The sequence below is a fragment of the Canis lupus genome, chromosome 11 (assembly GCF_003254725.2).
Source record: "Canis lupus dingo isolate Sandy chromosome 11, ASM325472v2, whole genome shotgun sequence".
NCBI classification, from domain to species: Eukaryota; Metazoa; Chordata; class Mammalia; order Carnivora; family Canidae; genus Canis; species Canis lupus.
Window position 1 is genome coordinate 21,638,954 of NC_064253.1, and position 13,293 is coordinate 21,652,246.

Below are 13,293 nucleotides of genomic sequence, written 5' to 3' on the forward strand. Positions count from 1 at the left end.
CAGTGCCCTCCTGCCCCCGCCCCGCCCCGCCCCGCCCCGGGGCCTAGGGGACCCGCTCCCTGTGCACTCGGGGGAGAAGCCTGGACGCAGAGCGGAGTCTCTTATTGTAGGGGAGGAAGCGGGGCCAGGGGTCTCGTTTATTGGCCCCACATTTCAGAAGAAGGGTGATGCTTTTCAAGCTGGTCGGACGCCTCGCAGTAACGCCGCGGAGAGCGAGCCCTTTAAGACTGTGCGCGCGGCCCTCGCCCCAGCCCCAGCCCCAGCCCCGCGGCGGAGAGGCGGAGGGGGCGGGGCGGCCAGGCCACGCCCCCGCCGGGCCCGCCCCCGCGCCCCCGCCCCGCCCCCCGCACTCGGCCGGCGGCGCCTTTGATGTTCGGACCCGCCAGCTCCCGGAGCCGCGCAGCCTGGCGCCCGCGCCCCGCCCGCGCCCGCAGCCCGCCCAGGCGGAGTCGGCCCGCGCTCCGCCCGCCGCGCTTCGGGCTCGGAGGTCCGGACTCCGGGCTCGCCGCCTGCCGGGCCGGCCCCGCGCCCCGCACTCCCGCGCCCCGCGCCCCGCGCCCCGGCGGGCCGAGCGCACCATGCCGCAGCTGGACGCGGGCGGGGGCGGCGCGGGCGGGGGCGACGACCTCGGCGCGCCCGACGAGCTGCTGGCCTTCCAGGACGAGGGCGAGGAGCAGGACGACAAGAGCCGCGACAGCGCCGCGGGCCCCGAGCGCGACCTGGCCGAGCTCAAGTCCTCGCTGGTCAATGAGTCCGAGGGCGCGGCGGGCGGCGCGGGGGTCCCGGGGGCCGGCGCCGGGGCCCGCGGCGCAGCGGAGGTCGGGGCCGAGGTGAGCGCCGGCCCGCGCCCCGCGCCTCTCCCGGGCCCCCGGGGCCCCCGCCCCCGCGACCCCCCCCGCCCCGGGCCGCCAGCCCGGCGCCCCTCACGGCCCCTCTGGGTCTCTCCGCAGGCGCTCGGGCGGGAGCACGCTTCGCAGAGACTTTTCCCCGACAAACTTCCAGAGTCCCTGGAGGACGGTGAGTCTCGCCCGGCGCGCCTGGCCCCGCTGAGGGCCGGTGGCGGGTGGCGGGGGGGGGCCTCCCCCCGCCCCCCCTGCCCCCCTCCCCCCCGCCCCCCCGCCTCCCGAGGCTGCAGGAGGCGGCAAAGCCCGGGCGGGGGGAGCGGGGGGCGGGTTTCCCGGGCGCCGCCGGCCCGAGTCACTTCCGGTGCCCTGACCTTTATAGGAGTAAACAGACCCCCGCCATCTCCGCCTCCCCTCCTGCCCAGGTGACTGACTAATCCCCGGTCCTAGAGGAGAAGGCGTTGGCCCAGGTCCCTTGGCCGCAGGGCGGGCTGGGGGTCACGCAGGGGCCGCCGAGGGGAGGCCTGGACCCGGGGTCCTTCACCCGAGCTGAGGCACCCCGGCCCGTGCCTTCCCGGCCACACGCTCGAGCGGGACCCCTGGGCAACTCTTCCTCCCCTGGGGAGCCACCGGCCGGGCGGCGCGGCTGACCCAGCTGTGGTTTTTCAGGCCTGAAGGCCCCGGAGTGCGCCAGCGGCATGTACAAAGACACGGTCTACTCCGCCTTCAATCTGCTCATGCACTACCCACCCCCGTCGGGAGCAGGGCAGCACCCCCAGCCTCAGCCTCCGCTGGTAAGTGGCCCCGGCACCCGGCACCCGGCGGCCTTGGGCCTGCCACCTCCTTGACCAGGTAGGGGAGGCGTGGGCAACGAGTGGCTTTCGCCTACAACAAGATAGATACTGGCGTCTTACCCCCCCCCCACACACATACCCAGTGGGATCTGAACCAGGAGAACTTTGCTGAAGGCAGGAGAGAGGGCCCCAGGCACCACTCCTTTCCTCCAGCTGTTGGCTTTTGTCTTCCTAGCTGGCCCACAAGCAGGTGCAGGCCCTGTCCTGGTGCTAGGGAATGCCAGGGTACAGTCTGTTACCAGAGTTTTTTGAGCTGACACCATCCGCTCCCTTCCTAAGGATGCTGTTCGCAGTGTGGTCTGAGCTGTGAAGCTTTGCAGTTAGCCTTCACCCCAAGCCTAGGTGTTTGGAGGAAAGGGCAGAGACACTAGTGTGCTTCAGAGCTCCTGGGTGTGGGGGAGAAACCGGCTCTACTTTATTCTTATTGGCACCAGTGCACTCTTGCCAGAGAAAGACCCCAAAAGCAATGTGTAGAGAGTAGGTTTTTCTGAGGCTGGTTTGCTCTCACATGCACCAGGAAGGGTTTGCAGAGGTGTTTGAAATCAGCGGTGTGGGTAAGGGGCCCGTTTAATCATTTTGCTAATTAAATATGTTCAGGCACTTTGAAAAGATCCCTCGGTCTTTATAAACCCTGCTTTTCTCCCTCATTGGCACAGATGATCTAAAGGGCGAAGAGTCTATTCTGAGTGCATTGGGGCAGTACAGCTGCACTTAGAAAAAATTGAGATTAGTGTTTCAGACTGTCCTCAGCTGGCCTAAATCAAGGGGGACTTCAGAGCTCTTAGAGTACACGAAGTGTTTGAAGAACTCTGATGGCTCCAAATGGAGGCCCAGTGCAAGAGAGGCCAGCAGGTAGACGGTTCACGTGGCTAGTTGGGGAGTCTCCCCGAGGGAGGATGGTAACTGCCAGGCTGTCTCAGACCAGGAGTGAGGGGAGTTGGTTCTGAAAGCTGTTTTCATACTGAAGCCGGTGGGAGGTGAGAAGACAGATTGAGGCTTCTCTCTAGAAACCTCAGAATGGAAAACCTGGTAAACTGTTGACTATAGAAATGAGCCCCTTGTCCCTTGGACTCCTCATTTCCTCATAGACAGAAGGAGCATGTTGGTTGAGTAGTTTTTCTGCTCTAGGGTGGCTCCATCTATGAGGTGTTTGCTTCTTTCAAGGCTGTGGGTCAGGGGGCTTGCCCTCTGGCCTGGCCACCTGGTGCAACACCTCTACCTCTCCCCAGAGACCTCTGCCCTGCAGTAGCAGATGCTTAACACAGATGCTTTTTGGTCCAACTTGGCATAACCCTACACTTCCAAACTGCTGGCAGGTGAGCTGCTTGCACGGAACGCTGGGGTCACTGTGACAGTCAGGACTTGACAAAAGGCCCAGGCCCAAGAACAGTCCCAGGAGGGCAGGCTTCCCTCCATCCTCTTGTGATCTTCACAGTGGTGCAGGGAAAAGGCAGGGTTTCTGCATTCCTTCATGGCCCAGAGAGAATGCCCAGAGTGGGAGGGCCTCGTTCTCTTTAAGGGTGTGGTGATGGGACCATTTGGTGTCCTTAAGCTCACACTGGTCAGAGTGTAGGCGAACGGCTGGCTGGCCAACTCCAGCCATCAGCATTGGGGGTAGGGGCTGAGGGCAGGCACACCATTGTTCCCCATGGCCTGGGTCGTTTGTTTTTTCAACTTCGGCATCTTTCTCAAGCTACTGTATGTCACACCCTCTCCTATAGAGGTAACCCCCCTTGTCCTACTCCCCACCCAGCTGCAGCCTCCCACTGCCTGGCTTCTGGGAACACAGGAGGAGGAAGGACCAGATTCTGGAGCTGATGTTCGGTGTGCTGGAACCAGCTGTTCTGCAGGGCTGGGGACAGAGACAGAGGCAAGGGCCTAATTTGGGGTGACAGTGGGTGAGGAAGATGTACATGAATATAGAGGAGCCTCTTTTAAGCAAACCTGATAGTTAAAAATGAATAGCAAATAGGAGTAATTGCTGTTGCGTGGATATTAAAAAATACAGTTGGTTTTAAAAAGCAAAATTGGTTGACTCCAAGTTTTGGGACCACATTTCATTAGAAAAGAAACTCACAGTGGGTCAGGAGTCCATTGTAGGGGCTCTGAGGATAAACTCCTTTTGGAGGTTTCCTCCCAAGCTCTGCTTTCCTGAGCCCATCTTCAGGGGACAGAAGACATGCTGCCCAGTTGCTGCCCACAGGCCTTAGAACTAGCCCGCCTGCCCCCACTGCCCTCTGAGAGAATCTAGGCGGTCAACAGTTGTGCTGAAGAGCTTTTAAGGCCAGTCGCTTAACTTCCCCCAGACAGCAGGGAAGGCGCATGTTGGGATCCTCCTCTGCCCAAATGTGGGTGGAATGCCCATGTGGCTATCATGTTGGATGCCTCAAAGCAGGCCGACTCAAACCTTGCCAGGGTCAGTGGACCAAATGACCACCTCACAGCCATCTGCCAGGGGATAGAGGGAGATTTTTTTTCCCCCATAAGGGTGCTTCTTTTTGGTACATGGCTTCTAGTGAACTCTGTTTTGGGAAGGAAGAATTAGGTCAAAGTTTATCTTTGATGTTTGTGAGGCATCTAATATAGGCTTGCAGGTAGTTCCTGGCCTGGGCCAGTAGCCACTGCTTATCTCTTGTTTTGTTTGCTCTGTTCTGCTCTGAGTTGGGGGTGAGGGTTAGGGTGGAAGGGCCAGTGAGCTGGTCCTGGGCCTGACTTTGAGGAAATTCTGGGATGAATAAGGCATTGCTCCCTAGGGAAACTCAAATTCTTGGATGTGCTCTAGTGGCCCCTTCTGTGGGTTCCACTTGGAGTCTTTGGCCTAGAAGGTTGCTGTGCTTTTTGCCATTTAGATGAACTGTGCAGAATAGGCAAATCTATGGAGAGGGAATATAGATGAGCAGTTGCCAGGGGCTAAGAGAAGAGGGGAATGGGGAGTGATTGCTAATGGGTATGGGGCTTCTTTTTGGGGTGATGGATGTGTTCTGGAACCAGGCAGCGGTGATGGTTGTACAATCTCGTGAATATACTAAAGCCGCTGAATTGTATACTTTGTAATAGTGAATTTTATGGTGTGCAAATTACATCTCAATTGAAAAAAATAAAAAGGCTGAGCCTTTTGGCTCTTGCAGGGACTTGGGGCCGTTCCCCAGTGCCTGACCTCCACAACCGTCCTGGTGTGTGTGCATGCCCTCAAGCCAGGGCCCAGGCATCAGTTTCAATGTGGGGGATCCCAATTAAGGCGGTGGACCCTTGCTTGAGCTCACATTCCTGGACTCCAAGGTCTGAGATAGATGAGGGCTGTGCTAATGAGCTCTGTGGGAGGCAGAAGGTACAGGTATGAGCAAGACTTGAGCAGAGGAAGGAAGTGCTGCTGACACACGGCCACCATGTCCAGGGAAGCTCTGCAGAGATGCATCCACCCAGCCCTCTGTAGCTTCAGAGAGAGGGAGCAGCCAGGGCTTGCTGGGGAGGGTTAGTGAGGGTTGATCACCAGCCCTGCTTGGAGGGGTCTGGCACCAGGCTGGGCACTGGACAGAGCATGACCAGTCTCTGCCTCTGGGAGTGCCTAGCTGAGTGGAGGAGACAAATGAACAGGCTGGAACCAGGTCCTGGTTGGACAAGTGCAGTCACAGCAGGCCCTGCTGGGGCGTCCTGGTTGGAGCTGGCCCCCATGTGGGCTATGGAGGAGGGTCCACCGAGCAGCTTCTTGAAGGTACAGAGTTGGCCAGCAGATGAGGACAAAGAGTACCAGAGCTCCCCTGCACACATGCCACATCTCCCACTTCTCTACGTCTAAAGCCCAGGCCTCCGCCATCCCTCACCCAGAAGGTAGTAAGGGCCGCCTCTAGGCTCCCTTTTGGCTGCCTTCTTGGCCCCTACCTGAACCCCTGCTCTGACCCCCGATCCAGACTCCACATAGCAGCCCAGCATCAATCAGATCTCTTCTCTTGTGTGCTGAAACCCTGCAGTGGCTTCCCCTTGCTCTTGGAGTAAGCTCCAAACCACTCACCACAGCCCAAGAGCCTGGGTGGCCGGCCCCTGCTGACAGCCCCTCCTCGTCTGTACCATCCTCTTCCTCTCTCCCTGAATAGCAGCTACTGCAGTGTCCCTATCTGTTTTACACTCATCCCATTCTTTTCCACCTCAGGACCTTTGCACTTGTTCTTTCAGTTTGGAATTCTCTTCCCCAGCTCTCATATAGCTGACACCTTCTCCTTTGTCATTTAGTGCTTTATATTATTTTTTTAAAGATTTTATTTATTCATTTATGAGAGAGAGAGAGAGGCAGAGACCCAGGCAGAGAGAGAAGCAGGTTCCATGCAGGGAGCCTGATGTGGGACTCGATCCCAGGTCTCCAGGATCACGCCGTGGGCTGAAGGCAGCGCTAAACTGCTGAGCCACCGGGGCTGCCCTCATTCAGTGCTTTATTAAAATATCACTCCCCCCCCCCAAAAAAAATAAATAAAATAAAAAAATAAAAAAAATAAAAATTAAAAATTAAAAAAATATATCACTTCCCCAGAGACACCTCCTGTGAACATCCAAGTGTGGCCCTCTGTCATTCCCCCAGACCTCTGCTGCCTCACCCACCTTGGTGGCTCTCACCACGGTGGGTGGCACTGCTTTATGATGCACTCACTATACTGAGACCAGAGGCTGCCCGTCTGTCAAAAGTATCTCTCTACCTTAGTCTCCTCATTTGTTTATCCAAGTGGTAAGCACCCCCCTACCAGAGTTGGGAGTGTGGATGAGAGGCAGCAGTGCCAGCGAGGTGCCCAGGAAGGTGCCAGCTTGTCCTGGGCTTGGGAGGCGGGGGGTTGGCCATAATTGATCCCTTCTCCCTTGTTCTGGCTTTTTTGAGGCTGGTGGTGGCTCAGTGGTAGACCCCACGTAGACTCCCATCTGGAGGGTTGTGTCTCTGCTTTGGGCAACCGGAGTCTGGAGGTCTGAACCCTGGGGGCCAGCTCTGGGGCAGGGACACAAGTGTACAGGCCCCTTCCCCCCCTCCTTTTTTTTTTTTTTTTTTAAGATTTATTTATTCTCAGAGGCAGAGCAAGCAAAAGAGCAGGGGAGAAGGAGGGAGAATCTCAAGCAGACTTCCCACTGAGTGGGGAGCCCAGACGGGGCTTGATCCCAAGACCCCGAGTTTATGACCCAAGCCGAAATCAAGAGTCAGACACTCAGCCGTCTGAGCCACCAGGTGCCCCCACCCCCACCACCCCCAGTGGCTCCTTTCTTGCTGCTGGACTTCACCTAGGGATTCTTGGGAGGGGAAGTACTATACTTAGAGCCAGGATGGGAGCCCTCACTATTCACTCCATCCTACCACCCCCAAAGATTTATCTGAAAGAAGTCCCCCTTCCCTAGCCATGTAGAAGCCCTTTATGTAAGAAGTGTGGGGCTGAAGCTGTTTTGTAAGAAAAGCTAGGGAAAAGACCCATTTGGTTGTTGGCTTCCATACCATTCTCAGACCTTTGCTCACATGGTCACCCCATGCATGCACCCCATTGTGCCTTGCCCTGGTTCTTCCCCTGCCGTGGAGGTGCATGTTTGCAGGCCCCGAGACGGTGCCCACATAAAGCCTCTTTATTCTCTCTCATATAGCTTCTAGTTTGCTCATGGGTTGCCTTCGTTGCCAGTGGGAGTGATGCTATGTACAAATGACTCCTCAGGTTCCTTTTCGATTATTTTCTTGGAGCAATATGCTTGAGGAGAATTACGAGGTTAAAAGAAAGAATCAGGAGTGCTTGGCTGGCTCATTCAGTAGAGCGTGCAACTCTTGATCTTGGGGTGGTGAGTTCGAGCGCCATACTGGGGGTGGAGACTACATTAAAAAAAATCTTTTTTTTTTTTTTTAAGATTTTATTTATTTATTCCCGAGAGACACACACAGAGAGAGAGGCAGAGACAAAGGCAGAGGGAGAAGCAGGCTCCATTCAGGGAGCCCAATGTGGGACTCGATCCTGGGACTGCAGGATCATTCCCTGGGCTGAAGGCAGACACTCAACCGCTGAGCCACCCAGGCGTCCCACAAAAATAAAATCTTAAAATAGTAGGAAGAATCATAGCATTTTGCTCCCCTGTGAGCCCTGTTTACTGCGGGTTCCTTGCATGCAAACTCCAACATGGAGTTTCTTTTTGGTTCATTTAATAGGTTCATGGTGGGAAATAGGACTTAAAAGTTATTTTGACTTGCATTCCTTCCTGACTTAGAAGGCTGTGTGGCATTGGCTGTGGTATTTGGAAAATCTGTGGCCCCCAAGGTGCATCTTAACCTTCAGACTATCCTCTTGCTGCCTTTCAGGGCCAGGGAAATACCAAAAGGAGGCTCATCCTGCCGGTCCTGCCCCACCCTGTCCCCAGGGGCTGCAGTTCCAGGACCCCTGCCCATTCCTCTAGCTCAGTGGGCTGAGGTCACCAAGGGCCAGGTGTTCCTCCCTCAAATGTATCAGGGTTTCACCGGACCAGCTTCCATAGCTCTATCCATCTCCCCAGGTACCCTGAGACTGAGTAGGGTTGAAGAGGAGAGAGCTTGGTGGTTACTTCCTGAAGCTGCCAGCAGCCCATGGCCTCCTGGGTTTCTTGAGGCTACCCCCCACGCCTTGCCCCGGCAGCAAAGGAGGTGTAGCTGAGCTATGAGAATGGGCTCTGGGGGCCTGGGTTTCTAGTCGTGACTGCTGAGGTCAGGCTGGATTAGGGTAGGTCTGGCTGCAGGGAGGGGCAGGTGGTGCCGTGGCCTCCTCTTCCCCGTGAGCCTCCTCAGGGGCCTGTGGTCCTGGAGCCGTAAAGTCACACTCCCTCATGCCTGTGACTGGCTGCTTCCTGCCACTGTGTACAAACAAGACTCTGGTGGAGGAAACAGGTGTTTTATCAGGTCACAGGGCCTCCCTTCCTCAGCAGTACAGTGCATAGATCTTTGGGTAATCACCTTCCTTCCACCAGTGGGGACAGGAAGGCCAGGTCAGGGAAGGGACCTTTCCAAGGCCCCTTCGAGGCACGGAAAGGGAGGAAGATCCACCCTCGAATACCGTATCTGTCTTTCCTTGGCTGAGAGGCCTCGAGTGAGTTCCTTAACTGCTGGGAGGCTGTTTTCTCATCTAGAAATGAGAAGGAGGACTCCGACCTCTTTGGGTTCCTGGGGCATGGAAGGAGGCAGTGTGTCTGGGGTCCATGGTCCACGGCACATGCTGTGAGTGCAAGCACTGGGGGCGGGTTGCTAACACTAGGGTGAAAGAGCTCCTTCAGAGGGTGGTTGGGTGCTCCTGAAGCTGGACTGAGATGCGACCACGACACCTGTTCCTCCTCAGCTCCGCAGCGGCTCCCCTCAGCGGCGTGGAGCCAAGCTGGCCAGCCTGCCTGGCCCCAGGGCCTCACGTGGCTGGTGACAGAGTGGCTGCTGTATCTAGAACCCTGGTTCCAGGCCCCTACTGGCATTTTCTAGCTTAGCCTTGGCTCAGCACAGAGGGGTGGTAGTCACTGCCTCCCGGAGCTCAGTTCTCTTGATGCAAAGACTCCTGGGGGCTCACAGTTAGCTTTGAGGTTCTGCCCAAGTTGGTGAAGGGCAGTAAGGAAGGAGAGGCCAGTGGCGGGCAGCCAGAAAAGCTTCCTGAAAGGACCAGCTGGAACCCTGCACAGGTGAAATGGGGGAACGCTCTGAGGGGGCGGGGGCAGTTTGAGCAGAGAAAAGCAGAAATGAGTATGTTCTTGGTCACTAGAAGGGCAGCCCGAAGCCCAGGGCCGGCAAGGAGTACCAGGTGAGGCTGGGGAAGAGCCAGCAGGGAGGGCCCAGCACGTGACCTTGATAGGCCGGTGGCACTAGTCCTAGAGCCTGGCAGTGGCTGGCGAGCACACAAAAGACCAGGTGGTGACTATTGGCAGATGGTTTGAGTTGGACACGGAGGGAGAGGCAGACAGGGCCAGCAGCTGGAGCAGGGTGGATGCTGGGAGGCCCAGAGCTGGTGGGAGGAGCACGAGCAAGGCTGAGGGAGGGGGTGGACTTTGGGCAGGGGAGACCCTGGTGTGTAGGCACAGGCCAGGCAAGAGAGCTTCAGAGGTGGAGGTTTGCATCTCCATGTTATTTGATGCTCAGTCTGTCTCTAGGGTCATGCATTTAGGGTCTGTTTACTGAAAGGAACTGCACCCCCAGAGGTTGAGTCCCTCGGCCCAGCAGTGATTTAGTCAGGGCCTCTTACCAGCACTGTCTTCAGCAGGACTGGAGTCTGGGGAGAGTCTCTGAGAACCTAGGACATTGTTAGCTTCTTCCTTCAGGCAGTTTGGGGCCTCCTCTTACAGATCTGTGATGCTTGGGGTTTGGTCTGGGCACCACCACCCCGCCTTACAAAGATGTGGCCTTAGCATGCAAAGTCTCTCAGGGGTGTCCCAGGTGGGTTTGTCTTGGTCATAGGGTTTGGCCTATTCTGGTCCTGCTAGAACCTTGGGCTCCCCATGCCGCAGTCCCCTTGTGCATGGGTCCCTGCTGGGTAGGGGCCATGGCTTGGGGTACGGCCAACATGGGTGTGAGTTGGGCCCCCTCCTGTGGGGAGGCTGCCCACGTAGCTTGTCCCATGGAGCCTGACTGCCTGGTTTTTGCCAACAGACATGGCTTTTGTGCCATAGCCAACTCCAGAGCCAGAGCTCCCTGGAGGTCAGAGGAGGCAGACGTTCTGCCAAATAAGCTTCCCCTACCTCTTTCATTAAAATGATCAGTTGTTTCCCTCTCTAGAGACAGGAGAGTTGTCGGAGCATTACACTATGTGCTTCTAAATGATGAGTGTATGGCTAAGGCACAGACAGGCAGGACGCGGTCCACCCCAGGAACTTGGGCTTTGGGGATTTGCATAGTTAGAGGGCCCCCTCCCCACAGTATCTGGGCTGGCCTAGCCAGGGTTGGCATGAAATAGCCCACTAGGCCCATGAGGGCAGGGAGCTGTGATGGAGAAGGAAGCCAGAGGGCAGGGCCACTTTCTTCCCTGGCTATGCGATCTCTAGCAAATCTGTTAACCTCTCTGGGGCTTGGTTTCCTTCACTAAATTGGCAGTGGGGAATCCCTGGCCAGGGAGGATTTCTGAGGTTCAGGTAAGTGTTGGCTGGAGACACCTGCAGCTCCTGTGGGCCTCAGGTGGCTCTTGTTGGGCATTGCCAGGACTGCTCCAGGGCTAGCCTCCCCATCAGGCAAGGGAGATGGGATGGAGGGACAGGTGATGGGAATCCAGGCAGAGGGCATTCTGACTAACTCTGACCTGGCTCTGGTGGCAGAGGCCCAGCCTCCCGGTCTGCTGGGCCGCCATCTGAAACGCATTACTGATGCTTTGTAAATTCCACATCATTTGGCCACATGAAAGCCTAGAATCTAAAAATAGCCACTCCCAGAGGACGCCCCGCATTGGCGGGGCTCAGCTGACCTCTGCACGCACACCCACCACCAGGCCACCTCCCTTGATGGGGAGCCCCGACTGGCAGGGCCACACCCACCCACCCTCCCAGTGTGGGCAGCCACTGCCTGGAGTCACTTTATCTGGGCACAGATCTCATCCAGCTGGTCAAAGCTTCAGGCCGCAAGGCTTTCCCCGGAGCAGAATGTCTGAAGGAACCAGGCGGGAGGCAGCTCAGGGTGTGTCGGTGGTCCCAGGACCACTTTCCCAGCTCCATACATGTCTGGAGTGTCTGTGGGACACGGATTGGGAGGCTAGTGGAACCATTTTACAGATGAGAAGACTGGGGCCCTGTAGGGGGGCAGCTGGCCACTGGCTGATGTGGTGGCCTGAGAAGGGCAGGGGGCCTGCCCAGGGCCCCACGGTGTTGGTGGAATGCCAGCCCTGGCAGGAAGGCAGGGCAGCTGTGCATCTCCAGGCTGCTGGGGTTGACTCTTTGCCCTGCTTTTCTGTGGGTTCCCTCTCCCTATGGTCTGTATGACCAACTGCAAACCACTCTTTTCCCTAAAAATAAACATGCTTATGGGATTGGGGGAAGCTTTGTAGCTATCAAAGGAAATAATAGGGTGTTTAAGAAAATTACATTGCGTTTTAAATAACCAGCATGAAAGTCATTAAGTTTGAAGTTTCATTCAAATCAGATGGCTCTGTGGCTGGCCCAGTGGCCAGGCGGGCAGAGGGTGGGTGGGCCCTCGGGGACACCGAGGGACAGCCTGCAGAGAGCTCTGTGGCAGCAGCAGCGATGTCACTGCTGGTACAGCCGGGGTCCAGGCAGGGCGGCTGCTTAGTGTGTGCCAGGCTGTGGCAGCCGCCCCACAGCTTGCTGGCCAGCTTGAAGCAGTGTGCTGGCGGGAACCGCCCAGCTGTGGTGGGTAGCTCCAGGGGTGGGGCTTGGGGGCGACCCCAGTCTGCAGGGTGTAGGGGCAGATGAGGCCAGGATTGCCAAGGCCACAAGGGTTGATGGCTGTGTTGAGGTAGGTTTTCAGGGCTGGTGGTTTGGGTTAGAAAGGGCTGGAGGAGACCTATGGGGCCAGGGCCACATCTGTCCTCTTCACTGCTGGCATCTTAGTGCCCCGCACAGCCCTGCAGAGCAGGTGCTCAGCAAACCGTTGTTGAAAGAGTGACAGCAGGGGCGCCTGGGTGGCTCAGTGGGGTAGGCGTCTGCCATCAGCTCAGGTCAATCCCAGGGTCCTGGGATGGAGCCCCACATCCAGCTCCAGGCTCAGCGAGGAGAAAGAAAGAAAGAAAGAGAGAGAGAAAGAAAAGAAAGAGAGAGAAGGAAAAGAAAGAGAGAAAGAAAAGAAAAGAAAAAGAGAAAGAAAAGAAAAGAAAGAGAATGAAAGAAAGAATGAATAACAGCAGCTTTAGTGGTGGATGTGTCGAGAGCTTCCCAAGTGCCAGGACTGTGCCCGGAACTTGGAGTCCCAGAGTTGGGATCCTTATAGGACGCTGAGAAAGTGGTTACTGTTACTGCTCTCATTTTACAGATGAGGAAGCTGAGGCTCAGAGAGGTGAAGAATGTGCTAGGACCTGGAAGAGTAGGGCTTGCACTGAGGTTTCTTTTGTCCCAAGATCCATGCTCCTTGTGGCTCTGCCCCTTTGTTCTTAAGTGTGTGGAGGCCTTAATGCTGAGTGGTACCTTCACGCCTGTTGGGTTTGTGAGCTGGAACCAGCTGGGTGCTCTGGGCCCGAGGACACTCTTGACCCTCAATGCCCCTCCTGGACATGACCTCACAGCTCTGGGCCTAGGTCAGGGCTGGATACTTTCCTCCCTGGACATCTGACAAGTCAGGGTTGTGTTTTGTGGTTGGAAGCAGGAGCTCAGGGTTTCCAGAATAAATGTTGCCCTGGAACATGTTTCCAAATAACGTTTAAGATAGATCAGGGCTGGCGGCTGACGGAAGCATGGTCTGTTAGTGGACCCTTTGCTCTTTCTAGCTCTGGTCGTGGTTTGGCTTCGAGCTCAGTGTGGGGCCTCTCTGGAGCAGGTGCCCTCCTCTGTGTGCTGTGGGGCTGGGCTGGAGGTTGTCCTATGCCCCGAGTCACTGGGAATGGCCGTGTCCCCAGGCATGGTGTATCATGTCTGTTGGCATTGTGTCGCTCCCCTCCCCCGTGGGCAAGTCCGGCTGGGGCATTTTGAGAACAGCGTTTCCTTATACCGCTGCC

The 13,293-nt window shown here is 56.8% G+C and overlaps 1 protein-coding gene across 10 annotated transcripts in view; it reads left to right on the forward strand.

The window, feature by feature from the left end:
- The first annotated feature begins 358 nt into the window (after positions 1 to 358).
- TCF7 (transcription factor 7) overlaps positions 359 to 13,293 on the forward strand; it is a 33,331-nt gene continuing 20,396 nt past the window's right edge. For 2 of the 10 annotated variants that reach the window (XM_049091768.1, XM_049091772.1), the window contains exons 1-3: positions 360 to 830; positions 951 to 1,017; positions 1,512 to 1,636. In XM_049091768.1, coding sequence (XP_048947725.1) covers positions 579 to 830; positions 951 to 1,017; positions 1,512 to 1,636 — 444 coding nt within the window. In that variant the 5' untranslated portion in view covers positions 360 to 578. Of the gene's footprint in view, positions 831 to 950; positions 1,018 to 1,170; positions 1,268 to 1,511; positions 1,637 to 13,293 lie in introns of those variants that run through there. The other 8 variants (XM_049091773.1, XM_049091774.1, XM_049091771.1 and 5 more) reach the window with 7 other exon arrangements.